The 27,685-nt window shown below is 37.8% G+C and overlaps 1 protein-coding gene across 5 annotated transcripts in view; it reads left to right on the top strand.

Moving 5' to 3' along the window:
• SATB1 (SATB homeobox 1) overlaps window positions 1-27,685 on the top strand; it is a 78,637-nt gene that overhangs the window by 12,229 nt on the left and 38,723 nt on the right. For all 5 annotated transcript variants that reach the window (XM_059920397.1, XM_059920395.1, XM_059920396.1 and 2 more), the window contains 3 exons: window positions 16,228-16,339; window positions 18,925-19,379; window positions 27,035-27,247. In XM_059920397.1, the coding sequence (XP_059776380.1) occupies window positions 16,228-16,339; window positions 18,925-19,379; window positions 27,035-27,247 (780 nt within the window). The remainder of the gene's footprint in view (window positions 1-16,227; window positions 16,340-18,924; window positions 19,380-27,034; window positions 27,248-27,685) is intronic.

Genomic DNA, 27,685 nt, shown 5'->3' with positions numbered 1-27,685 from the left:
TGATTTGGGAAGGCAGAGATTTAAGGCATTTACTGTGAGCCGGAGAAGAGGATGCTAGCATAAGTATTTATTGAAACAGGCAGTGAAAACTAATTGTTAAATGACATCAACATTCAGCCAATAAACTCTACCTCACTATAGCTTATAAATACAATTGTGAGTTTACTTAATGTTATCATGGGAAATGAATTGAATACAGACTATTATAATGTTAAACAGAATTGACAAAATGAAATTCAGGACTTGGTTTTGGAGTCAGACATGGGTGAATTTCTATAGAGAGGCCTCGAGAGGAACATGTGGGCCTGGGTAGCTGGGGACCCTGCTGTCATCCTTAAGTGGTGAAACTAGGCTGTAACTTCAACATCAGTTATAATTACAATCTTCCTTTCTTTAAAAAAAAAAAAAAATTTGAAAAAAAAGTATACATCGTTCAGCAGTGGCAGCAACTATTTGAAATTAATTTAATATTTAATATTATGAAAAAGCGCAACTTGTTCTCTAAATGAGGGGGTTATTTTGTATTCTGCTGCATCATCTTCTATTTCTCTAGAATGAATTCGTGAATCTGATACTCAATTCGGAATGTTTTAATTATGGACTGTTTTCCATTTGCTTCTTTATTTTCTCTTCTGTCAGAAGTTATTAGTTAGAGGAAATGCAGGCACTCTGAGGCCTCAGCCCCAAATATATGCTGAGCTTGGTAAAACTGCTCTTTTCTTCCTCCCTGGTGAGATTCGGTGATGAAGGTGCTGTGGTGAAAAATGCCTAGCAAATAAATACGGCCTCAGTCTTGTACAAAATGGGACCTAACCCCAAGAAATGCTACAGCTTAAGACTTTTTCCCCTCCTGTGGAGTTTTGATTCATTCACGTGAGAACTTTTAGCATAGAATTCAGCATGCCCATTTTGCTGTACAGTAAGGGTTTGGTTTTGTTTAATATGGTGAAATAGCGCAGTCTTGAATATGGCCATTGGGTCCCTTAATGATAAGCTGGGCAGAAAGAATGTCCACCCTGTGGGCAAGGAGATTCCCTTTACTGAGGAGCGGCCAGGAGGGAAGGGGAGGGGCAGCCCCAGGAATTTGCCTGTGGCGTCTGGCAGGCCACGCCTCCAGTGCTCCCAGGAGGGTTGTCCCCTACTTGAAAAGAGCAAGTCCAGTTTGCACTTCCAATCTTAGAACCAGAAGATGTTATCTTTCCCAGAGATTAAAGTCAAAATGCTGGTTAGTGACTGACCCCAAAGTCCTTTCCCAAGGATGCGTTTTAACATGTTGATTTTAAAATGAAGACTTAGGTTTTGCTGCAGTAATGTTTTCTTGGATAATCTTTGCAAGGTTTTCTCTAGCCGCGGAAATTCCATGAGTGGGCGTGGGGTTTGATTTATAACTCAGACCTTTATTTCTGTGACTGATTTCCTATCATAAATCTGCCCAAATAGACTGACATCCATTTATTGTTTTTTTTCTACCACGTGTTTGTTTATTTTTGTAAACTGTTCTGAGGCATAAGAAACCCGTAGCTCATTATGGATCTGAGGTTGGGTGCTGTGTTGTTACTCTTGCTTTTTTCAGTGGATGTAGTTAGGTAAGGTGGGTGTTGTATTCTGACCTGCAAGTAAGGAAGGGAGGATAAAGTCTGAGGTGGGGATAAGAAAGCTTATCGTCGTGGGAACTTGGAGGGTATGGATTTGGAAGGTAAATTGGGATTTGAAAAAGTAAATATTTTGATGTACAATAAAAATACATTTCATTTGGATTTAAGTTTCCCCTGAAGTTTTAGAAATTGAACTTGAACATTAGATAAATATATATACATTCAGTACAAGGATAGATTCATTTTGTTAAAAGTATCATAAGTAAAAGGTCAGTTATTACTTCTGCCAGACTAGTGTCTTCCTTCTAAAAATGTTTAGGTCACATATTCCTAAGGGATTTTAATCTGATATATGTGCATTTTTACCACCCTTCCCCACCACACACACATTCACATTTGTGTACACAAACACACTAACACTCACACATTACCACTTTCATATTTTTAAGGTGCTGGTTCTTTCTGTTTCATTTCTCACCTGGGAAAAGTAGCTCCAAGCCTGAGCCCTCCATAAAGTGGGAACTGTCATTTTTATTTTCAAGTAGCAAAAGATACATAAAATGAATTTAAATTTGAACATTCCATTTAGAAGTAACGTGGAAAAAAATGATATTTTGGTTTTCCTTTTTCTGACAGCATCTAGGGATGTAGAATGTGTCAGACTTTTCATTAGGTACTGGCAAAACAGGCGAAAAAAGAAGCCACCTTTCCCTGCTGAAGCTTGGCATTTAACCGTGCCCATTCTCTGAAACTTGACAATCATTTCCATAGACATTAATAAACCCCTGTGTTCAGCTGGTATTCAGTCTGTATTATACAAAGCACCAATTTAAAAAATCTCTATCTGTTAGGCTGTAGATATATATATTTTTTAACTGCACTTTATGTTATTTTTTCCATAATTTTTGGACCAAAATGACGTTTCTAAAAAAATTCCAATAAACAATAATCACATTTTCTCCAGAGAATATCCAACATCAGTATTCAAATATTGTATTTCACATGAGAGTCTAACCTATGAAACTTATTCACATATTCACATACTTATTCATTCAGAAATATGTACTGACAGTCTGCTGTGTGACAGGCATTCTATTTCCTATGGAGTAATAAGGGTGACACATCTTAGTAGTTGAAATAATAGTAACTTTCATTTAGTACTTTTACAGTATCAAGAGTGTGTCTATCACCCTAAGTGGTAGATGGTTTTATATCCCTATTTTCAGTTAAGGAACCCAAGCCATGGAATGTTTAAGCAAGTCCCATGGTTACAGAGCAGGTGAAGCAGAGGGGCGAGAATTCATACCCAGACCCTGTGAGCTTAATCAAGTATTCTCGGATGGATAGATGGATGGAAGGAAAGATAGATAGATAGATGATAGATAGATAGATAGAGACAGAGACCTTTTTAAAAAACCTTTCTCCAACTAATTTGATGTTTTATAAAATAGATTTCTCTGAAGTACTGATAACTACTTACAGTTTTCCAACTGTATTTATTCTTACTGCTGAAATTTTTCTTTAACGTATGTTTTGGTTTTGTATCTTTGATTTTGTCATTCTTACATTGACTTGCTTTAAAAATACCGTCATGCCCCTAATTTAGAGTATTCGAGGGTGATTTAGACCACGGGGACTGATTCCTGGGATAATCTGGTATTTGGGAGGTTCCAAAAAGTTTGACTGTAAGAACTCTGTTGGCAGTCACTTCTCCCCGTCCTTACATCCTGTCTGGATCAGTAGGTATAATTGCGCTAATAGCCCTTTGTTTTGACCCCCAAGACAATGTTAGATATTTGCATGGGAAACGGTGGGCAATTTCTCGAGTCTATGTGAAAATATAGACCTTAGTCATTCACTGGCTCAGTGTGATGACCAAGGGTATAACTGGCAGCTCTATTTAAAGTCTCCTGTTTGAGATGTGCTTGTAGGATTTTGTACCTGCCCCTTCCTAGCATAATATTGTAAATCTATTGTAAATCTTGTCGTTAAATATCATATATTTTGAGGAAAAGCTCCATGTAGGAGCTTTTCTTTCCTCTTTTAAATGACAAAACTTCTCCCAGTTTTTACCCTACTGCCCAAGGGAGTCCGAGGTTATGAATATCTGCTTTGCCAGGCATGGAAGTACTTGATACTAATTGGATTTTATTACCACTTTCAGCAATTGTATTAATGGCGAGATCCATAAAGGAAATGATAAACCAGTCTTATATGGGCAGTTGTGTGAATTGCTAAACTTACATCAGATTACTTTTTCTGTCTCCTTTTTTGAACCAGTTATTACTTCACTCTAGTACCTCTCTCAGATTAGACAGTGAGATATCTGTACTGTGTTAATAATGTAATAACGTAGCATCTACGATAGACGTGTCCTTCAAATTGCAAATTTTCTTTTTTGTGTCTCATCTATCAGGCTCATTTTTAGCCAGTTTATATACATAAGGGTTTTACTGTAGCTTGATATTAGTTCCCTGTAACCTTTCAAAAAAGCCAAACTTAATAAAGCATCTAACTTCAAATGGATTGATCTCAGATATTTTATGGCCACTATCTTTTCACAAGAGTAAAACATAAAAGAGTTTAAGCCATGCCAATTTAGAGGGTGCTTTGATAATGTGTAAGCACTTCATTTTCACTTAATAGATTTTTACCTATGCTTTGTTTTAGATCTGAACAAGTTTCCTCTGACCTCAAAATCACTAATGCAAGGAAAATTACCATATCATGAGTGCATTTCCCCTATTTTTTTCTGATTTGCAGAATAATAAATACTGCCAAGGCTTAGGAGAAGACATGGCCTGAGAGAAAGCCTATTAAATGCTATTTTCTAATTCTTTTAAAAAGTTAACCAAATCATGCTAATCAATCAGATTTTCTTGCTCAAACAGAGCTAGTTTTAAAGTGCTTTTGGAGTGTCTTTTGTCGGAATGACTACGTAAATTTCAAGTTGGGCTTTATCTGGATTCGCTTTTTAAACCTGTTCTATTTCATGTCAGATTTTGGTCCCAAACAAACTCATAAACAAACAAACAGAAAACCGTAAATTCAGAATAATCAAAACAGATACTACACGCACCCGATTTTTTCCTCTTTCTTTGGAAACTGCTTGATAGTAAGGTGCTCTGAGTATTAAAAAACATAACAGAGGCTTTAACATAACAGGAGAGAGCATCAGCCAGGCTCCGCAGTTCATTGCCAGTTGAAATAAGGAACGCTCTTGCTGTTGGGACTTTTAAATCTAGACTTAAAAGTTATTTGTTCTGCTTAGCATTTTTAAAATGGTTCTATTAGGAATTGTATGTGCTTTAGTTTTAATTTTAACTCATAATGATTGTAAAGCACCCTGGGATCCTTGCATGAAGGGCGCTACAGAAATGTAAGATTGTAGTGGGTTCTAATATGCAGTATTATTATGGGGTGCTGGAGTTCCATTCTGGACAATTCAGGAGGCTGCAGAATTCCGCATTGTAGAGAAAGTGGCTGACTTAAGAATCTTTTTCCTTTCTCTCATTCTTACTCTAAAACTTCATCCTCTTTAGTCATCATCTTTTTCTTTCTCCTTTTCAAAAGACTGTTCTCTTGTATGGCAGTATTTCCCCATGAAAATGCTAGTCTAATTTAGTTTACTCAAAGAGGTTAAAGAGGCAAATGATGTGTTGAAAGTTAAGAACGATTAAAGCTTTAATTGTTAGCACCGTTTGAGATCACATTCTTATCTAGATGACAAGACAGGGTATTTCCTCATTGGGTGCCACCCGACTGTCCTAGGCTTGTCCCATTTTACTATCAATCCAGCGCTTATTCCTATGCAAGTGAAAAACGTGGAGCAAACCAAAACGAGTATTAACTTTATGAAACGTCACAATAAATATTTCCCCAAATGTATTGAATCTCCTCGGTTATGGTAACAAAGGGCAGTGCTTGATCTCATTTTCTTTTTATTTCTTAATGGAACTATCTTTGGAAGTGATATATTTCATCAGCAACTGCTGTTTGCCATCACATAATTAGTAAGCTAATAGCATTCGTTCCATGGGAGTCAAGAATGTGAGCTCTGTCGTTACCGCTCTGTACATTCAGGCAAGTGACTCTCCATGCCTCATTTTTTAAATCTATAAAGTAGCAAGATAATAGTACCAATTTTTCAGGATTGTTTGGAGAATTACATGAGTTAATACTCGTAAAGCATTTAGAACAGCGCTCAGTTCTAAAGTACAGTATAACGTTACTTGTTTTTCTACAGCGTGGGGATTGAGAGTTTGAAATGGCACTTGCGGGTCTAAGAAACTTTGTTGCTAACATAGAAGATTTTGATACAAGTGTCACTTTTTTATGGAAACAACCAAGAACTTTTCATTTGTGAAAAAATTAAAGGGCTGTTTTATAACTCATTCTCACCTTTAAGGAATGCTTTTAGCGCCGTCCTTAGAGTCAGTGTAAAGGTCTGATGCATCTTAAAATGCAAGTGGGGGAAGACGCAAGCATGATGCTTTAAATAAGCACATTTGCAAGTTAAGCAGATGTGGTATCTTAGACTGGATAGTGTCAAAGATGCCTGATGGGGACTGTCCTCTGGATGTGAGTTTTCCCAGTGTTCCTTCCTTTAACTACCCTTGACCCCCCCCTCCCTACATCCAAGGCTCTGTCCCTCCTTTATGCCCCCCCCAATAGCACTTTCCAATTTGTTTTGTAATTATCTGTGGACTAACTCCGTTCTCTGAGTACACTGTAATTGATGGTCACAAAGGGACTAAGTTTTATTCATCATCACATTCAGGGATCTGACACATAGTAGGATCTCAGGAATATTTGTCAGACCTAAACAGCCTCATAGAATTTTCATCATGTTTATTTTGTGAACCTATAAACTATGTCAGTAGTTTTATTAGTAGTATTTTATATGTAGTCTTATCTATAATATCCTACTTCACAAAATATTTTTCCTATTACTCTTAATTCTGAATTTTTAATTTACCTTACCAAGAGCAAATTACTTCTACATTTTCCTCTAAGAAAACCTACTGATATTCCAAGCTGTCCCATACTTTTGCTTATATTGTTAATGTTCTTGAGTATATGTACAAAACTTCTATGTTTGTAAGCAGACAATAGGCTTGGGAGGTACAAGGGACCCAGAGATCTAAAAACTGCTATAAAAGACCTAATTATACGTCACTGTTAAGCACACTCTTTAACAACATATTTCTGTGCACATTTTAAAATTTTTCTTTTATAATCAACTATATATTTCAGCTTGGCTAATAGGTTTCATTTTGTCTCAATTGCGTTATATTTGAGATCCATGCTTTTTTACTACTAGTCTATTTATTTATGTTTGTCTATTTCTCATAGTTTAAAAAAAAAAAAAAAGCGGGGGGAATACCAATAGCAGAATCAAATGATTTATAGACCAAGATGCTGATACCGCCAAGCTGGAAATGCCAGCAGTTAGTACCACCCCGTGTTAGCTCACAATGTCCCTCCCTCAGCTGAGGTTCCAGAGGCCACATTTGGCATTGGAGACTCCGTTTGGGGCTATAAATATATAATGTGTAAAAGTCAGCTGTGTGAAGGTCCAGAATCACCTGAATTTAGAGAGAGCTGCAAGTGGAGATAAGTGTTGAGCCATTCCAGAACAGGCCTCAGGGGCTTGGTTTGTCCACCCTTCTGCAGGAGCACCAGCTCAGCCTGGCTCTCACGCCCCCGGTGATGGACGGAGCTCCTTACTTCATGACGGACAGCCCATCCAGCACATTCTTTTTACCATTTCACCGTAACTCCCAAAGAGGTGATTACCAGTATATGGCATTTTCCTAAACTGTAAAGCATTTTCATAATACTGATAGAGGTGAGCTAGGTTAATTTGATTTTTCTCTGTGACCTCATCCAGAGGTGACATTGGTTTATATTCAGTAGACGTGGGAAATCTTGGCTAACAACTAACAACTAATAAAACACAGAAATCAAGGACATGATTTAGCCCTCAGTCTCCTGTGAAATCTTGGATCAGATCTGGGTGTGATCCACTGCCCACGCAGTGGGCTCCCAAGGGTTTGTGCAGACCCAGAATTTCCAAGCCTCTTTTGGGGAGTATATATGTGGGGAGAGCTTCCATCGGTTTCATGAGACTCCCAAAGAAAGTCTTTGGCCCCATAAAAAGCTAAAAAGCAGTCTTACTTTTCTCCCCAATTTTTAGGCAGTGTGGCTTAAAAATCTAATAGCGTTCATACAAGGAAGGAAGGAATATAAAATCTGTGAAGAGTTACGGAGTCTAATTCTAGTATTTACTTTTGGAAAAATGGATTGTTCAAACTACTTTAGTTCTTTTTTTCACTCTGTGGTTTGAAGTTTCTCAAAATGCTTTATTTAGGACCTCTGGAATTTAATACAAATTTGGTATCTTTTCCTGCTATTTCTAAGTACAGATATGAGAAATTTTAATCTCCATAGAGAATGGGAGATTTAACCACACAAGGGCCATCAGAGCAAGAAGAAGCAAGCATTCCCAGCACTCAAGATTTAGAATCTTAGGAAATGATTTTTGCTATAAAATCAAATAAAACTCATTAGATTTAGATTTATCTAATGAAAAACTTGTGAAAATTCTATTTGGAGTAGCATAATGTTTAATGATAGTGAGTATATTTTTAATAATCATATTATAAGCAAGATACCAAGGGACTCCAACCTTCCTAAAAAATAAAACTGTAGTTGGGGATGTCTGAACAGTGAATGGATGATGGGTATTACAATCGCATCTTCTTTAGTCACTAAAGAAGACCCTGTAGGACCTGTGTCTGGGAATGCATACAGATCTCATGGAATCTTCAAGCTGTTAAAAGGGACCTTGCAGATTATCTAGTTCATTTCCCTTCATATTGCAGATGAGCAAACCTAAGCCTCTATGTGCAGTTAATTTGAAATATTACATGCCCTTAGTAACAGTACACTTCTTAGCAAATATTTTCTAATTTAAGCTCTTTACCAACGTATTCAATTCGTTTGAATAAGGAGGTTTCAGTAGCATTAAGAACGATCTAGACGGATACTTACACAAAAAGAATAGAGAATCTGGTCAAAAGATATTATCTGGGCCTTATGTAAAATTACTTTAATTATGCGGAAAAGCCATACGAACTGTGAGCCAGCATTTCGTTTAAAAATGATGAATTGGCTATTTAAACCATTACATAAAATTCCTGTGCTTCGAAACGGTCACATTTTCATCTTTAGGAAATGTAGTAAGAGAATTAAAACAGAATTGCCCAGGTTCTCTTTGTGCTTCCTTTTGTATTCCTTTGGAGCTTTGTACCGAGTTTCTATTTTTAGCACGATACTAGGGTGACTTTGTGTGATGATGCCATTTTCAGGCACCGGGATTGATCAAGATGGCAAGAGCCATAACTATGACAACTGGAGTTTAAGTAAAATTTAGAAGTGATTAGTCTCTTCTCAACAAATTGAGATGCCGAATATGCCCCAGTTGTATCTCCCAAGAGAATAGCTTAGAAAGCAATAAAGGATCCAGAGGGAAAGATTTGGGGAACATAAGCTAACATCACAAACAGAATATGACACTTAGAAATCCTGCCATTTGCTTCCCATAAATTGAAACCTGATTCCCTTCCTCCCCTCCCCACCCCTCCCTCAATACCAGATGGGGACTACCTGTGAATTTTCAACAAATTCGTTCCATGTCACCATCTCCTATGATGCCTTGTTTGTAGTATTTGATATCCTTTGGGATGAAAAGAAAACCCCATTTTCTGAGAATCCCTATTAAAACAGTATTTGAATGTGGAGTTGATTCCATTTGACCTGAAGTTAAAATTTGACCTTTTAAGTTTCCCACGCGCATCTAAAACCCTGCTGTGAAAATTCAGGCCATAGGCAGGCCGGACCTAGAGAAAGGGGAGGGCCAGCTGAGTGTGTGAAGTTACACTTGTCAAAAGATAAAAATGTAAAGGAATAGAGAGCCAGCAGTTTGACAGATTGTTCAGTAAATGCTCATTTTATTGAAAATTATAAAAAGGTGCTTAATGTCTCTGTGCCATTAATACAATACATAAAAAGGTTACTGTCAAGATTAGTGTTCCAGCCCTGAAAATTAACTGCGGGGCTTTATAAAGCATCACTGTGTGTCGCCCGAGAAGTTAAAGGTTTCTGTATATACATTCTGCACGCACAGACATTTATTTCAGAAAACAATTATTTTAGACTTCATGCCAAAGACATTAGCAGTGATGTGCTTTCATTTAAGACATGGATGTACCAGATATATATTACAGACAAGGTAGAACCATGAAAAATCGCCTTACAGAATTAAACCTGTGCAAGATGATTTCCCTTGTGTCTCTGGAGTATTCCGATTCAAAACATACATTCCTTCCTACAGAAGAAGATATTCAGATTCCTTAGTTGAAATTAATTAGCATTCAGAAACCAGATAGCATGTTTTTGGGTATTCATGAGATCTCTGTTTGAAAAAAAAAAAATGTTTTTAACTTGTAGAAATGTGTTGCAACACACAGATGGGAAGAAAAAGGAAAAAAAAAATCTCTTTAGCAAGCACTGTGTGTAAAAGGAATATTACATTTTGCACGCTCCTGATTGCTCTGTGTAAACAGTTTTTGACATCTGTCTTTATAGTTTTCGAGGAGAGGAAGACTTTGTTAAAAGAATCATTTTTATACAGCAGTCCCCATTTCAGTCTTGCTTTACCTGTATTATGAAAGCAGATGGTCTGCATGTCTTTTGAATATTTATAACTATCAAAAACAATCTCTTGCTATTCACCCTTAGGCTTATGAGATGTCAGGACTGTTCTGGTTGAAAAAAAATCATCTTGGGTGTTTACAGAAAGAGGATTACATTAAGCTGAAATGACTGTACATTTTCCAGTTTAATATTTGTCCATCAGCTGTTTAATCGTATTTAGATAATTGTGTAAATAAGATGTTGTAGCTTTTGCCCTCTCTGCTGATGGAGCCCGAAAGCTTTAAACTTGGGTGAACCACTATTTTGTAGAGGCCCTGGCGCCTCTTCCCACCTCAGTCAGACCATCCACAAGTCTTTAGTAAGTTTTGATCATGATATCACAGTCCTGTTACAAAAAAAAAAAAAAAAAATTTGTGCACGGAAAGCCTGTATGGAGATCACATGAATGCTAGGGAGCTGCCGGCTTCCGGTACAGGCTGTGTAGTTTTATTAGAGTATACTGTAATATGCAAGTAGGGTCCAGCGCTCCAATTACCCTTTAAAGATGGCATGGCTTTCTCTTTCTTCTCCATGAGCACGCAGCGCTTTGAGGGTATTTTGGAAAACTTTTGGTATAGTCGGGGTTAACTGGTTTTTTGACTGGAAGCTGAGCAATCAGAGATAACAGATTTTGCTGTGGTTGGTTGATTTGGCAGAAAAGCATGAACAGTTTTGGTTTAAATGATTGAATAACCTGATTAGCATTGTTTGGGGGTGGGTTTTTTTGTTGATGTTGAAGGCACAGCAAAGCAACTATAAGGGTAATCAGATCACTCTCTTTCCCCAGTTATGAACCTTTTTTTCAGAAGGGCTCACCTCTCCCCCAACCTCTTCCTTGGCTCCTAAGATGACCAAGGAGAGAAATAAAAAACTCTCTTCCTTCGGTTTTCTAAGTGTGTTATAAATACATACTTAACAGTGTACGTCCTATTCTAGCGGGGAGTTGACAGGATAGAATATTTTGAAAAAAATTATGTAACCTTCACCAATTCCTTATGGGTTTGGGGGTTGTTTTTTTGTTTTTCAAATGCAAAGACCTGCAGTATTTGAGAGCAAAGGTTCAGAATGTTCTAACCATATCGAAGTCAGGCTGTAGAAAAATTCCACCCTTACCTTTTCACAATTAGAAAGGTTATAAATAATGTATTTGGCTGAAAAGGAAGCTCAGCCTGTGGCAGATGGTATCATTCTAGAGAACCAGGGTTTCTGTGAAGATGGCATTCTTTCAGATCGGAACTCGAGCAGACTCTCAGAAAGAGCCGGAGCTCCTCATAGGGCGCAGACATGTGCTTTATGGATCTTAGAAAAGCTTACAACTTGGCTCCTGGGATGAGAATATTGTGTCACACTGGGGTTAGGAGACCCACAGCCAATTTCTGCCGACTTCCAAACTGTATTTCCTGACGCTGGAAGCTGGGGCCTCTTCCTTGGTTTGTGTTCCTGGGTAGCGTTTGAACTTGGGATTTAAACCGAAGGAGTTTTATCAGCCTGGTTATTTTAGTCCCTGAACATGGATGCTTTCCACAGACTGGCCACCAAATAAGAAGACTTGCCAGGCAAGCCGTGCCCTTTTCCCAGTGCTTTGGAGAAGCTCGTATAAATAGACACCCAGAGATCTGGGAGAACACGAGCACCGAGAGCTCGGTGACTTCCAAGACATCTGTGAGGAAGTAGCTTCAAAAACCTGGAAGGGAGCTCTTGCAAATTCAAGAACAAAGGTTCTTCAAACTCTTTGAGTTGGAGCTTGACGGCTAAAACTGATGGATCGAAAAGATTCCCTGTGACAATTAATCTAACATTACCTTTGACCTTTAAGAAAACAGAGAGGAGGACTTTCTGGTAGCCTGCAGTAATGACTTATTTCAGTGACCTTTTATCGATCACCAAATAGGTGCCCAGCCCTGTGATAGGTCCAGGCTATATGGAAATAAGCCCCAGGGCTCACCCACCTAGTAGGAAATAAACAGCGTGATGGGTGCCATAGAGGTTCTATGTACGGGATGTTTGGGCTGTCAGGAAGAGCCTTGCAGGAGTCCGCACTGAAATTGTATCCTGGGTGAGCAGCTGTTAGCTAGAGATGGAAGAGGGCATGGATCAAATAAGTCAGAGGAGTGGTGTGTATCTTCCTGATGTCAGCCACCACCTGGTACCTACTGGCCAGCTTTGGAAGATACCACCAAATTGCAATATTGAAACAAATGGAAGTGCTCTTTTTCATTGATGTTTTCCCTTGTTATCCCTTGACCCGACTTGTTATTGAATCATTTAATTTGTATCCTCTTTGTTCTTTCATAAGAAAATTTCTTTGACTTAAAATACATCATTTGAAAATTGTATCTAAGACTCATATGTTATTTAAAGCATAGTCTTTCGACTGATCTGAAATGTGATCACATAATAAAAGCCAATGAAGAGGGAGGCGGAGGGTTGTCATAGTAATTAACTTCTCTTAAGTCCATACTCCGTATGTTCCAGGCTCTGTGCTAATTGTATCACATTCATTGTTTTATTTATTGTCAGTCCAAGTGGAGATAGTATGTCTCTTCAAGTCATTATTTTTCTAGTGACTTGTTGAGTTCCAGGCACATAGCAGGAGTTCCATAGATATTTGCTGGATGAGTGAAAAAAAAAAAAAAATGCCCATATGAATAGGTTCTCAGAACAGCCCCAAGAGGTGACTGCTGCTGACATTCCCGTTTATTACTGGGAATTGTCATAGTGGTCAATTAATCTGACCGAGGTCACACTACCAGTATGTGATACATCTTGGACTTGAATGCAGGTTTAGCTGATTCTGCTTCATCAAATGAACATTTAGTGTGTATTTAATACATGCCAGGCATTTGGGCTGGAAAGTAATACAGAGCCCCAGACCTGCATGGACTCATAGCTTAGTGAGTAATCTTTTTAGTTAGTGATCTTTTTAAACTACATAGTGTCTCCTTTTGATTGACAGAAGAATCCCAAGCCTCTTTCTCAGAAACATAGATCTTTGTTTACCTACCCCCATCCATCCTCAGCCTGTAGGAAAGTATTATCAATCTTGACTTTCTCTTCTTTGTATTATCAAAACAAGAGGTGTTTCTTTATGATTTTCCAAATTTAAGATACAGGACTGAATGTGATCTTTCAAATACCATGTGCCTCCCAAGATTCTGAAATCTCTCTTCCCTGCCTTTAAAACTCATAGACCTAGTTAGATGCCATGCCTAAGCCTTCAGTGGGGATTTTACCACAGGGAAAAAAAATGTCTCATGCAGTGGCTGTCTGAGCAGTTTAGTTGGACATATCACTGCATATTGTTCCAGTAAAAATAGAGGTGACCCCAAGTTACCTGAATTATGGACTATTTCCCGGCCCCCTAAAAGCACAGAAAGATAGAGAATCTAGAAAGTTGCTTTGGCATGCGTCATAACCTGTGGATTAGCTTTTGACTTATGTCTCACTTAGGCTAATATTTACGTTATTCAGAGTTTCCCTAAGCACACACCACTTGACAGAGAAGAAAGCATCCAGAAAGTCACTTAAGGACAGAGCCTACCAATTTAGGGTTAAACGAGGGCAGGGGGAAGCTTTGATGAACACGCACATATGGATATTATTTTCCACATATGGGTAATAATGAACTACATAGCACTGTTACATATGGGCTCTAGTTTTATAAAAATATTTCAGATGTTTTTTTTTTCTTTTTCCCACACATTGTATATTTTTCTTCCTCCCCCACCCCCATATATTTTCCACTCTTGCTCTACTGAATCCCATTAAATTGAAATGATCTGTTTACATATGTCTTCCTAATAGACGGTAAACTTCTTGTAGGCAGAGGCTGTATCTTATCTGCCCTTGTATCCCTAGTACCAGCCAGGGACGTAGTAGGTGCGCAGCAAAGAGCAAATCTCATAGATGGAACCATTGGCAAAGTCAGGTAGCCTGGACATTTGTCAGAAACCTCAGCAAAATTTTGATATTTCAGACTTTTCTGGAAACTAAGACATAAGCTACATCTAAAATTTACATGTACTATTATGTTAACATTTAAGAATCTGCCAGCATGTCTAAGTTGAAGAGTAATAATTTTTAAAAAATTGGACCAAAGTAGAAGAACATGGGCTCTCACCCATTTGCAGAATCACAGTGATCCATCAGCCATCTCAGTAGTTTTGTTAGTGTCTGACGTTATTGATCCATCGTTACAATAGAGTAAGTGTGATTGAAGCTGACGGATTGTTAACTGGATCAGGTAATCTTCTGGGTCTGGTTTTGGCAACCTTGCTAAGTATCTTTTTGTACCTTGGACTGAGGGACTCTCTTAGGTCTGGATTAACGGCAGAGTATCGTGAGCACATTAAGAATGTCTTTTTAGAGAAATGTAAAAATGACTATGTAGTAGAAAGTGTCAAAAAAAAAAAAAAGATAATCATAGTGCCTCTTAGGAAAGATAGCCATGTTTTACATCAGTAATGTAACTCCAGCTTATCCTTCATTGGAAGTTCTTCAAAGATCCCCAAGGTTTACATATTACGGGAATGTGTGCATGTTATAAAATTAACACTGATGCCGGATGTCAGGAGAATGAAAATCAAAAGAGCTCTACATTAGAAGTAGCTTAAAGAAGATAACGATGTAAAAATCCTTTTGTCCCCAAACTGGCTTTTCTGGTTGTTCCCCGCCTTCTGTAAACCGTTTCACCATAGACCACCTGAAGTCTGAAATGTAAGTTCTCATGTTTCTACACACAGGAGTGGAGGACAGATTGGCTCTGCAAAGTCTAATTATTCCTACGACTCAATTGGAAATTAATTTAGCCGCTACTAGAGAATGAGTGTTGTGGCTGGAAGTAACTATGATCAAGTCACTGAAATGACCAGAACCAAAATTTCCTGGGAAGAAATACTTTTCTTTGTTGAAAATGAGTTAAAAAAAAAAAACAAAACTAGTAATACATCAAAATCATTGTCTTTCTTCATTTTTCTATGTTAAACTGTTGACTCCATTTTCCAAGCTTTTGTTATTAGAAGCAGTATTCAGACAAATGACAAAATAGGGCGTTTTCTTTTTTGTGGTATCCTTGAGAGATGAGTCACCATGAAATGCGTATTTTTAAAAATGATACAGTTAGTTTGAAATTCAAAACCCAAGCTTTACTATATATGAAGCTAGCAATAAGATTGCAGCATATTTTTTTCTTCTGTTAGAGGATCTTTGTGAATAGTTTTTCTCTTCTTAAATGTGGTCAGTCAGGCTTGCAACAGTGTTAGTTTACCTCCAAGTGAAACCCAGATACTGTGAGTGGAAAGTGCAAGGGGTGTTTCCCAAACTTTAGTGGGCACGCGAATCCCCGGGGATCTGATTAAAATGCAGATGCTGCTTGACCAGGTCTGGGGTAGGACCCAATATTCTGCATTTCTAATAAGCTTCCAGATGATGCTGATATTATGGTCCCTGGGCCATCCTGGGAGTTGCAAGGATGGAGAATTTAGTCACGAAACCACAAAGTGGCATTTATTTATGAATTACAATCAGAAAGTCGTCTCCAAGTATTTGGATTTATTGGGATCGGTGGAAGTTTGAAGTTTGTCCGCCCTGGAACAGATGACATTGGTGTAGGTCCCATACATACTAGAACAAAGTCTGTGGGTGTGATCATTTTATACCAGTCTCAGTGGACTGTTGCTTTCTACTTAAAGCATTTGATGCTCTACTTATTGACTTTGAAGAAGTCATGGCTTTAGGCTACAGTGTGAAACAAAAATGTATTGGTACTCAGTGGATGAAAAATAAGTTACAGTTTCCACAATTGAAATCATGTCTGTGTTCTGTCTTGTGCCGCTGTGTATTACAACTGTTTCCATCCCCCCTCTTCATGCAGAGTATGATTTCTTCCATTGTGAACAGCACTTACTATGCAAATGTCTCAGCAGCAAAATGTCAAGAATTTGGAAGGTGGTACAAACATTTCAAGAAGACAAAAGATATGATGGGTAAGCAGAAAACCGTTGCAGCGGTGGGTACATACCATTACGTGTCATTTGGGGGTTTATCCAAGTTGCATGTAAAGCCAGGTCTTGTGATTGCCCAATTAGAGATCAATTTAGAATGTTTCTTGGAGGGTGGGGAGTGGGTCTGAGTATAATGAGATAATTAAATTCAATAAATGTTTGTGTTTAAATCAGCCCAACTGACTTGGTTGTCAGACATGCAGGAGATGGAGGCGAGGCGGGGCGGGGGGAGCTGTCATTTTTTAACATCTCAGTGAAGACCTAACCAGGCCTTGAATAACTAATATTGGCTGTGGGTTCTCTCGGAGATAAATCATGCTTTTATGTTTTTTTGAGTTTTGTTTGAGAGAAAGGGGAAGTGCCAATTTTTACACCCAATTTTTGAGGGTATCCAATTGTATTTATAGTCTCCACAGTTGAAATCAAGTGATGTTTACAGCTATAGTCTCCAGCCCCCCCAGACAGGCACTTTGCTGAGCTACTGCTTTACCATCCGTAACCAAAGAACCATTGCATCACTTCTAGACTCTCAATGCCATGGCATCCTATCTTAACATGTAACTTTAGGTCAATATTTGTTACGCAGGAAATACATTAAAATTATCTGCAGTGTGAAGTGATAGATAAAAGTTGTGTGTTGTACCCTAGCATTTAGATTATGCCATTTCTCCCTGTTGAATTTGTTAGTGTTCGTTAAAGCAAACACTGTGATTAAGGTTAATGTTTTCATTTCTATTAAGGTTTTCTTTCACATACTTATACCTTCCAAATAAAATATTTTCAAATAATATAGGAATGGGATGTTTAATATGCATAGCATTATGTTGTGTTTTAAGTCTGTTTCTGTTTACGTCCATTACATTCATTTAGTAAAACAATAATAACTTCTCCTGAAGATTTTAAGAGGCAAGAGAACCTGAATTTTGAGCCTGTTTTAGCTTTTAATATTTGAAGCAAAACCATCCATCTACCAAAACAGATTCTTTGCCGTTTATAGCTTAGAGCTGTAATGAAGACAATGCATCATTTTTTGGAATAATTGCTTGAATTACTATTCCCTATGAATGGCCCACTTGGGCTGATATCACTGGTAGAAATGGAAGGTTTCTTCCCCAATGCTTAGTTATATTTTGCATGTATCAGTGACTATAGCAATATGATAAGTTCCTCTAAATATAAAGCCTGAATATTTAATAAAAAGAGAAATGATGATTAAAATCAACCCAGAGTCCACACATGGGAAGCATGGTGTACTATTTATTTATTTATTGGCCGCACCGCATGGCTTGTGGGATCTTAGTTCCCCAGCGAGGGGTCAAACCCGGACCCCACAGCAGTGAAAGTGCGGAGTCTTAACCACTGGACCGCCAGGGAATTCCCATGGTGTACTATTTAGAAAGACTCACCTACTGACCATCCTCAGCCTTTCAGGTCAAGAGCATCAAAGCAGTCTCTTCCTTGTAGCAGGAAAGCAGTTGACACACTTACTGTTCACTCTCAGCCAGTCCCTGTGAGGGATCTAGCCAAGGCAGAAATGTTCGTCCTGTGTGGGTGCTAATAAATTGCAAGATGGTGACAGTATCACCATTGCATCAGAGTGACTCCCCACCCCTTCCTTGAAAGATTGTCATAGCATCTGGTGATGGTCACAGCTTCTTCAAGAAGCATTTGGGTCTTAGCAACACTGGGTATGCTGGCTTGCAGTACATTAAGTGCTTTGCTTCATTCTAAGAAATATTTGCAGCTATACCCGTCATCTAACATGATAGTTAGAATTCAGCAAAACAGGACGTATAAGATACCCAGCCCAGTGTTCAGCGTGCACTGAGTTATCATTACTGATCATTATGACCACTTTTATTATTTATTATATTGATTACTTTTTTATATTAACGGCTAGGTTAAAATTGAACATAAGTAACATTTGTGTACTCTTTTTTCTTGCAAACTTTTTGCCTAGAGTAGTAACGGTTAATGTATATATTATGAGAAAATACTTGCATATTTCTTTTTCCTACAGTTGCATATGATCTTTTCCTAGCTCCGCTCACTCTTTCTAGTTGCCATTAAGCAAATAGTGTTCTTCTAGAAGCGACTTTTTTTTTTTTTTGGGCCGCATGCACCACGTGGCTTGCAGGATCTTAGGTCCCCGACCAGGGATCGAACCCAGGTCCTCAGCAGTGAAAACGCCAAGTCCTAACCACTGGACTGCCAGGGAATTCCCTAGAAGCTGTTTTAAAATAAATGTTGCCTTATAAGAAGTAAGAGTGAATAATCGTTTGACCCCCAAACTAGTCACATTAGAATTTGAAAATAATTGATTTCCGGCCTTAAATGTAAACCACATTATCAAACTAGAAAGTGTTATCCCCCTTTCAAAGTTTGTGCCATGGTGCAGAAGACAAAAGTAAAAACATAGCCAGTTGCATTCCATCTTGAGATGTTCTTAGTTTCCTCGGACCTTGGGTGTGCCCTGTGCCTTCTGTCTGTATTAGGGAATGATGGGAGATCCTTATCAATGCAGATCATTGTTGGCTCAATGTGATTTTCCTTCTCGTCCACTTCAGTGGAAATGGATACTCTCTCTGAACTGTCCCAGCAAGGTGCCAACCACGTCAACTTTGGCCAGCAGCCGGTCCCAGGGAACACCGCGGAGCAGCCCCCATCCCCCGCGCAGCTCTCCCACAGCAGCCAACCCTCTGTCCGGACCCCTCTTCCCAACCTGCACCCTGGGCTCGTGTCAACGCCCATCAGTCCTCAGTTGGTCAACCAGCAGCTGGTGATGGCTCAGCTGCTGAACCAGCAGTATGCAGTGAACAGACTTCTAGCCCAGCAGTCCTTAAACCAACAGTACTTGAACCACCCTCCCCCTGTCAGTAGATCTATGAATAAGCCTTTGGAGCAACAGGTTTCCACCAACACAGAGGTGTCTTCCGAAATCTACCAGTGGGTACGTGACGAACTGAAACGGGCAGGAATCTCCCAGGCAGTATTTGCACGTGTGGCTTTTAACAGAACTCAGGTCAGTTTTGTTTTATGTGTAAATGGTTCCTCTCTCTCTTCTTCTCTTCCTTCTTTCATCCCATCTATACTGATGTTTATGCTCTTACTTTGTACTAACATTTTTTTCCTTCTCTCCCTGTGGTCATATTTTCTGTATCTGGGGGTGCCTACATTTTATCATTTCTCTCCTTATCGTAAACCTCTTCTACCAAGAGGAAGCTGTGTACAAATCAATCCTGATTCAGGGGCCTTGAAAGAATAAATATTGAAAATATTTCAAACTGACATTACCTATGCTTTTATATAATGGAATTATAGACTGTTAGTAGCAGATTGAGAAAGGTTTCAGGACTTGGTCAAGGCCGTTGGTAGGGCTCCAGGCTTCTAGCCCACTATCCACCTTTCCTAGACCAGAGATCAGTAGACCTTTTCTGTAATAGGCCAGATAGTAAGTATTTTAGTCTTTGAGGGCCATAGCAGCCATAGACAGAAATGCATGGTGTGGATATGGTGTTTCAATAAAACTTTTTACAAAACAGGCCCTGGGGTAGGCTTGGCCTTGGAGGCCTTAGCTTGAGACTTCTCACTGAGATTTGCATATACCCTTTGTGTTCACACCTTTGTCCTCCTGGGCAAATTCCTGTGAAGATATTATCAGCAAGGAAGATGTTTAGCAGGATGTGGAGAAAGGGTGATATACAGGAGAAGACCTAAGATAAAGACATCTGAAAAGCCCTAAAAAAATTGATTCCATTAAACACTGAATGAGAGGATTTTTTTTAAATGTCTTTTTTTGGAAACTAGTATGATATGTACATGGCGTTTATTACACACACACACACACACACACCAGAAAAACCCCAGAAGAACATGTAACTTTGATTAGAATGAGGACATTATGTCCTTTTAACTTTCTTGTTTTACCACTGTTCTTTCTTCTGTCAATTTTTTTTTTTTTTTGGCCTGACTCATACTTTCCTTTCGTATTTAAATCATTTTGTTTATTACATGATTATAAGAATAAAATCCGGGTACAAAAATATCTAGTATTAATTCCTTGCTGGCAGAGTTTCCATACCTAGGAGAATCCCAGCTGTGACTTATTTTTGGCTTGCCTTCACTGGATTGAAACTTAGGAGGCCTTACAAAGCCTTTAACTCAGTGTTTTCAGTTTCTTTAACTGTTTTTTGTACATCATTTGTCTGTGTTTAAAAGGGTGGTTGCAAAGTTATTTCTCAGGTTAAAATTGTATGGTTTTACCTAGTTTTATTAATATATCTTTACAACTTAAAAATGTGTTCATTATTAGCTGGTAAATTTAATATGACACCCCTATTCAGTTGGAGGGTCGTTATTTTAAAAAAATTTTAAAAATGAATGGATGAAAGAATCAAGTCAGCCTTCTAGCTACTCCTGTTTCTGGCAACATCCTTTGTTTTTGTAACTAGCAGTAACTACCAGTAGTTCTCAGTACTGGGCAAAAACTAGGCAGGTCTCTGCCTAAAAGTTGCTTGTTGAACTGAATTGAAAGCCCACAAAGACAAGCATTGACATGGACACAAATGACTCACAGATTCAGTGGAAAGCATTTTGGAAATTGAGCAAATTGTTATTTCTTAAAGGACCAAGGAAAATGTGTTTTAGGTAGTAAAGAGAGTCCAGCTGAAGGTGAAAAGGGTAAGGTCACGACCCATCAGTGTGTTTTTTCTTCTGTGGGGCTGTAATGTCCCAGGCATCACCCTGGAGAGTGACCATTTGTTGTCCTTGGGTTTTCACGTGGACAGATTCCACAGATATCAATAGGATTTGTTACTGGAAAAAAGACAAGAGTTCTCTATTTTATACACTATCAATCTCTTCAAAAAGATGGTTATCTCTGTGGTTAACATTGAAAACAGTGACTTAATGTTTTCAAGGGAGAGAGGAGAATGAAACCCGGGTGCAGCTTGATACCCATCTCTTTATTAATAATAGCCAGTTGAGAAAGAGTCATTACCGAAAAATTGTCTGGAGCCCCGGATGACAGAGGGGTTTGGTTTTAAACCTGTATAGAGGTAATTGGGACTCCTCCGTCGAAGTGGATGATGGGCCATGTTTGAAGATGTCTGATTTCAATGAGAGTCATTGTCTGTGTATGTATATTTAAGAGTTCACTTTGGGAGAATTCACTTTGGAACACGCAAGCATGCATGCCTTTTCGGTGGTCATACCAAAACGCTGTGCACACTCACACGTACACACACAGCTGCATTTATTTTAATGATTATACATTCATATACATGTATGTAGTATGCTTATTTCAAACTGTATGCATTTCAATAAAAGCAGGTGCATCGTGAGAGTGTATGGTGTGAGTGTGGAGGGTGAAAATACACATGCTAATGCATATGTATAGAGCAGGAGCTCTGCAGAGTTAAACCGCACAGACACATTTGTGTGTACTTATTACAGTGTGCAATTCCGGCTCCAGGTTTTAAAAAAATTAATGTAAAATATGTACATACAAATGCAAAGTTCTCTGATGTGATCGGATAAAGACACTGGCATCCTATAAACAGTATGTTAAAACATTCATGTAATAGATAGTGCTGTTGTGAGTTGAGAATATCGACAGCTCTGTATAACTTTAAAATCCTGGGTCTCATCTTTCAACTCTTCATTGGAGAATTTTCTCATCAGCTTAATTGGGTCTCCTGAATTAAAACATACCCTCTCTTTTAAGACATTCCTGTATCACTATTTTTTTAAAAAAAGTTGAAAACAAAAGAAAACAAAAAGATGAAAAAAAAGTCTACCTTTTCTGAAAGTTTGTGATGAAATTTATATAATTCCTTGCTTTAAGGATGTTTCCCCCTTCTGAATTGATGGGCATATGTTCTTTAATTGCTACGGAAGGTACCAGCTTTTAGCATCTGTCATTCATTCAGTTATGCCTACTTGATGTCTTTTTAATGGAAACCCATGGCTAAAATTAATTGCTGAAGCTTCTAGGTTTATACTTTTCAATTCACTCCTCTGTATTATTGCTATTTAAAGGTCATGATAGAAGAAAATATATTCTTTAGTGCTGCCCCCCCCCTTTTTAAAATAAATCCCATAGTTTAACTCTGATCCCATTCTGTGGCTTTTTCCCCTTTTTTCTCACCCCTCCTCTTGTCTTTGGCACACTTTATTTTCCAGTAAAATAAAGAATGAAGATGGATTATTCAAAACTGATAACAGTAATGGACCATCATGTAATGTTTTATTGAATTTGAGTTCTGTAAATTATGTGGTGGAGAGAAATTTGCCTGCTTAAGTATAACAGAAATTGTTACTGTGTTCCTATAATTCTTCACCGTGTAATTTAAGAAAAGTCCACTCTCCATATCACTATTGAATAAAAGGTAAAAAGGTGCTATTACCCCAACGTGACAGCTCTTGTTTGGCCTCCCAACCGACAGAGATAAATGTGTCTGCTTATAACTTGCTTGGCCTGAGTCCAAGGTAGGAGGTGGAGTTTGAAAGTAGTCTTTCACCTGGACGTGTGATTAAAAATTCACCAAACAAGAGGCAGGTAGCCTTGAAGAATCTTCTACATGTTTTATTTTCAGAGGGAGGTTTCATCAAATCATATTCTCCTTCTGAGGGCTTTGAAGTTCCATGAAGCTGATAAAAATCTATTTGAATCAGTGATTATGTTCAAAGAGGAGACAAACGGGAGGCCAGACAGGCTTTTTGTTCATATTGGCAGTCTCTTTCGCTTATCTGCTGTTTTAAAGAATTCATAATTAGCTTTTGGAAGTACTGATAATATTTATTGAAGGTTTTTCTTTCTTTTCCAATACTAATGAATTTTACTTGTAAACTCTTTCTGGAATGTAAAAAAGGTTTAGGAATTCATCAGCAAGTTCACTCTTTAATTGAAAACATTAGAAATCTCACAACCACTATGGAACGGCGATGCAGAATAACTTTACGTTTTCATGTATAGAGCACATATTGAACAATTTGAAGATGTGAAGTGCCATGAAAAGCAGCTTCTCGTTTCCCATAAAATTGATATCCATGAGGTGCTGGTAACATACTACATAATATACAAAATCGCAAGTTCTTTTTGGAAACAAAAATGACTAATAATTTTGTTTAATTTCATTCATCAAATTTATTGAGCACCTATGGGGCATAATATTGGTAAATATTTTAGTCCTGGTATTTCAGCGATAGCAAGTATGGTACATGATGACCTTGACATGTTATTTTTTAGCATGAAGAAAAGTTTTTGGTAAGAGAGCTCTCTTACTGTCCACCATGGGGGATTACTACAAATGACCTTGACCTAACTTGGCAAGTCTTAACTGGATTTTCAGTCATGGAAAATGGGAAACAAGGGCCACATACATCTTGAATCCATAAATGTAGCTACTCAAATAACAGCCCAAACAGGACCAAAACGTGCATTCCCATATCCGGATTCTAATGCCAGTCATTTCGCATCCAGAATTTTCTCAAGTGACATCATTCTCTTTAAAAAAGTAATTAACACATTCTAATCAAAACATTTTCTAATAATATTTTCAAGCATTTCCACCAGGGGGCACTCCCCTCATTGAAAGCCTGGGCCAAAAAAAAAAAACCCCACAAAAACCCAAAGGTTTGTAAAACACCTGAGACTGTCTACACTGTCTGCTTTCGAGCTCTGTGAGTGTCCCAGGATTTGAAATATCAGTCTAGACCTTTAACACATCCCAGGCAGAAAACCTGCACTTGCTCTAGTTAGAATAATTAAGTGGAAATAAAATGCTTTGCCCAGAAAACATTTCATATGCTCAAATGGGACGTCATGCTAACGTCAAAATATGAGTAGAGAAATTGCTAAATTCTCTCCCAAGTGACCTTCTATCTGTTACTTTAAGCCATACAGGAATGACTCAGTCTCATGTTAGCAACACTTGATATCATTATGTATTTTTTCATGTGTTGGCTTTCTCACTGTAGTTCTTTGCTGTCTTGGGAAACATTTCTAATGGAAAGAGATGATATTTTGTTATCTGAGATCTCTGAATGTCTAGTTTCAAATTTCCCAAATATAATAACATCTGTTTATAGGATCTCTTTTGACCTAAAGTGTTTTGTTTTTTTTATTGAAGTATAGTTGATTTACAATGTTATGTTAGCTTCAGGTGTACAGCACAGTAATTCAGTTTATATATATATATATTCTCATATGTTTTTTCAGATTCTTTTCCCTTATAGGTTATTATAAAATATTGAGTATAGTTTCCTGTGCTATACAGTAGGTCCTTGTTGATTATCTATTTTATGTATATTGATAGTAGTGTGTATGTGTTAATCCCACACTCCTGTTTTATCCCTCCCCCCCCTTCCTCTTTGGTAACCATAAGTTTGTTTTCTGTGTCTGTGTGTCTATTTCTGTTTTGTAAATAAGTTCATTTGTATATTTTTTTAGATTCCACATATAAGTGATACATGATACTTGTCTTTCTCTGTCAGACTTACTTCACTTAGTATGATAATCCCTAGGTCCATCCATGTTGCTGCAAAAAATTTTTTTTTAGTTACTGAACAATTAGTGTAGATAAACGTCTTACAAAGTGCCACACAACTTTTCACTGAAGGCTCACCTTGAGTACATTATTAATTACCATTAGAATTTTTCCATGGGGGGCATATCTTGTTGTTAAGTTTCTGTCACCCATTTGGAATTTTTTCCTTCTATGGTCTGAATACACATAATCCATTTCGTAAATATTTATCAAACACTTACATGGTAGGCATTGTGCTGGGATGACAAAAAAGAATATTAGACTATTCTACTCAAGGAATTTATAATGTATTTATGTGTACTGTATGTTTCTATCTCTTTCTGTAGAGTTAAGATACATTGCTTTGCGAAATACATCTTTTAATATCTTTAAAAATTTGTTATCCCCATTTGATGGGGAAGAGTATAGAGCAAGGGCTATTTTTTTTACACCTATTTTCAAACATTGTTTCTGAGACCTCTATTTCTTGGTTGCAACGTGACACATCAAAAACACAGTCAATCTAATTAGTTGGCCTTGTGCAGATTAAATAGCTGGGTGATTGACTGCCTGTTTGACTGAATTTTAGTTAAATTGACTGGATGTTTTGCTCATGTATAAACACAGTTGCAACATTATTTGTCAGTATTATAAATGAAAGGACAAGTACCCTTCATTCTTCAGTCACATTTCTTAGGGTGAAACTGGCTTCCCTTGCATAGACCAAATGAGAAACTAAAATGTACTCTTAAGCCCCCGAGCCTATTGGAGGATCTTTTTTAATAGCAGCCTATATAGATCATTTTTGAAGTGGACACTGCTTTTATATTGTCTGTACCCAACTGTTATCTTGGGGCAATATGCTACATTTTCCTTGAGGAATTGGGAACAAAGCCAGGTTTGTGCTTCCAGGAAACCATGAAAAAACCCCAATGTTATAACATTGGGGCTTGGTTGTTTTGACATGACACTTTACCTCCCTTTCCTAAATGTACCCTGTTGCCATTTCTGCAGGGTTATTAGAAAGTGAAATTTGCAAATGATATAGAGATCTCCACAACATTTTATTCTGAGCCATATTGTGATAAACTGAAATGTAGAAAGCAAACATGTCTTGGCATTCCAGGCATTTTTTCATGCAGAAGGTTGAAGAGGTAAGGCCTGCTCAGTCCTTATCAAATGGGCAGAAAATGTTTCTAATCCTTGTATTTCATATAAGCTCTTAAACAAAATTGTGGAGAAACACCCATTTTTAAAATGCATTCTTCCAAAAATTAAAGAAGTAGTTAACAATTCTCTGTTATTTGGGGAGGAACACCATAAAGAAGTTTACTAATGGTTTGTGAATTTCTTCTAACACTATTAAAAATGTTGATTCCTCAAGAAATTTGATTATTACAGAATTTGATAATATTCTTTTTCTTGGCATGCTACGATGGATTTTTGCAGTGTGGAAAAGGGGTTATGTATTTCAAATTTAAAGGATGGTTTCTGAAGTTCAAATTTTCAACCTTTTACTCAGAGGTATTGTATAGCAAGCAATGCAGTATAGTTTCCTTAAGCGGTAAATAGAAAGAATCACTCGTCATTGACTCCAATAATTTGAAAACCAAGGAATAATGTAAAATATTGCCTGCAAAAACATAGCATAAATCTTAGATGATGCTTTAGTGATACTCTTTTTCCTAGTATGTTACTATTCATTTTCGAGTATTTTCTTTGTAAATCCTACTTCTCTCGAAATGGCTTTGTATCTTTACATATTGGGCTGTTGGCATTCCACTGCCTTTGTCTAGGCAGCTTGAGAACTATACAGTTCAGTGCTGTCGTATTATGAGCATTTCATTTATTCTTAACTTGCCTCAATCCTCTCTCTGTGAGATTTCATGGCAAGTTAAGCTACTCAAAGGAAGGAGACCAATTAGGCAGTTGCAGTTTATGTTATATGTAAAGCAGACGCTTAATAAAATTAAGAATACAATTGAGGCTCTCTTCTCTACCACTTCAATTGTAACTAATATATTCCTATGTGGAATTAATGCTTCTGACTGTTCATTTTCTGAACAGAGTGGGGAAGAAAAGGAAAGGATCACCGTGGGCTGGGCAGAGCATGGGGGCAAGCTTATCCTGTGCCTTTTATTCCCTGCAGGGCTTGCTTTCAGAAATCCTACGAAAGGAAGAGGACCCCAAGACTGCATCCCAGTCTTTGCTGGTAAACCTTCGGGCTATGCAGAATTTCTTGCAGTTACCGGAAGCTGAGAGAGATCGAATTTACCAGGATGAAAGGGAAAGGAGCTTGAATGCAGCCTCAGCGATGGGTCCTGCCCCCCTGATAAGCACACCGCCCAGCCGCCCTCCCCAGGTGAAGTCTCTTTTTCTTCCTCACCTTTCTGCTTTTTGTTTTTGTTTTTTTTAAAAAGAAAAAGTCTAAGGAAGAATCTCAACAAGCATGAGAAAGGTAGATGGATAGGGATTTTTTTTTTTTTTGATAGTAATTCACAGACTTGCTTGAGGAGAATTTGGTCCCAGCTCACTAATTCTGATATAAAAACAAGCAGCTACTAATTAGATAGAGGGAAAAAAATTGCTTTGTAGTGCTTCATTTGGGGGGTTCTTTGGGGGTGAAAAGTCATCTTTAAATGGGATACTTGGCTCTACTACTATTAAGTAAAAAGTTATTTTAAACTCAATAGGAAAAAAAAAAGTAATGAAGTCCATTTTATCCCTGCGTGTTTTAGAACCACCATTTGAATAGTAAATAAATAAAAATAAATAATTCCATTTGTATTTATGCTTTCCA

Source organism: Balaenoptera ricei, chromosome 4 (assembly GCF_028023285.1).
Source record: "Balaenoptera ricei isolate mBalRic1 chromosome 4, mBalRic1.hap2, whole genome shotgun sequence".
Lineage (NCBI taxonomy): Eukaryota > Metazoa > Chordata > Mammalia > Artiodactyla > Balaenopteridae > Balaenoptera > Balaenoptera ricei.
Note: the sequence above shows the minus strand (reverse complement) of the source record. Positions and strands in the feature narration are given on the sequence as shown.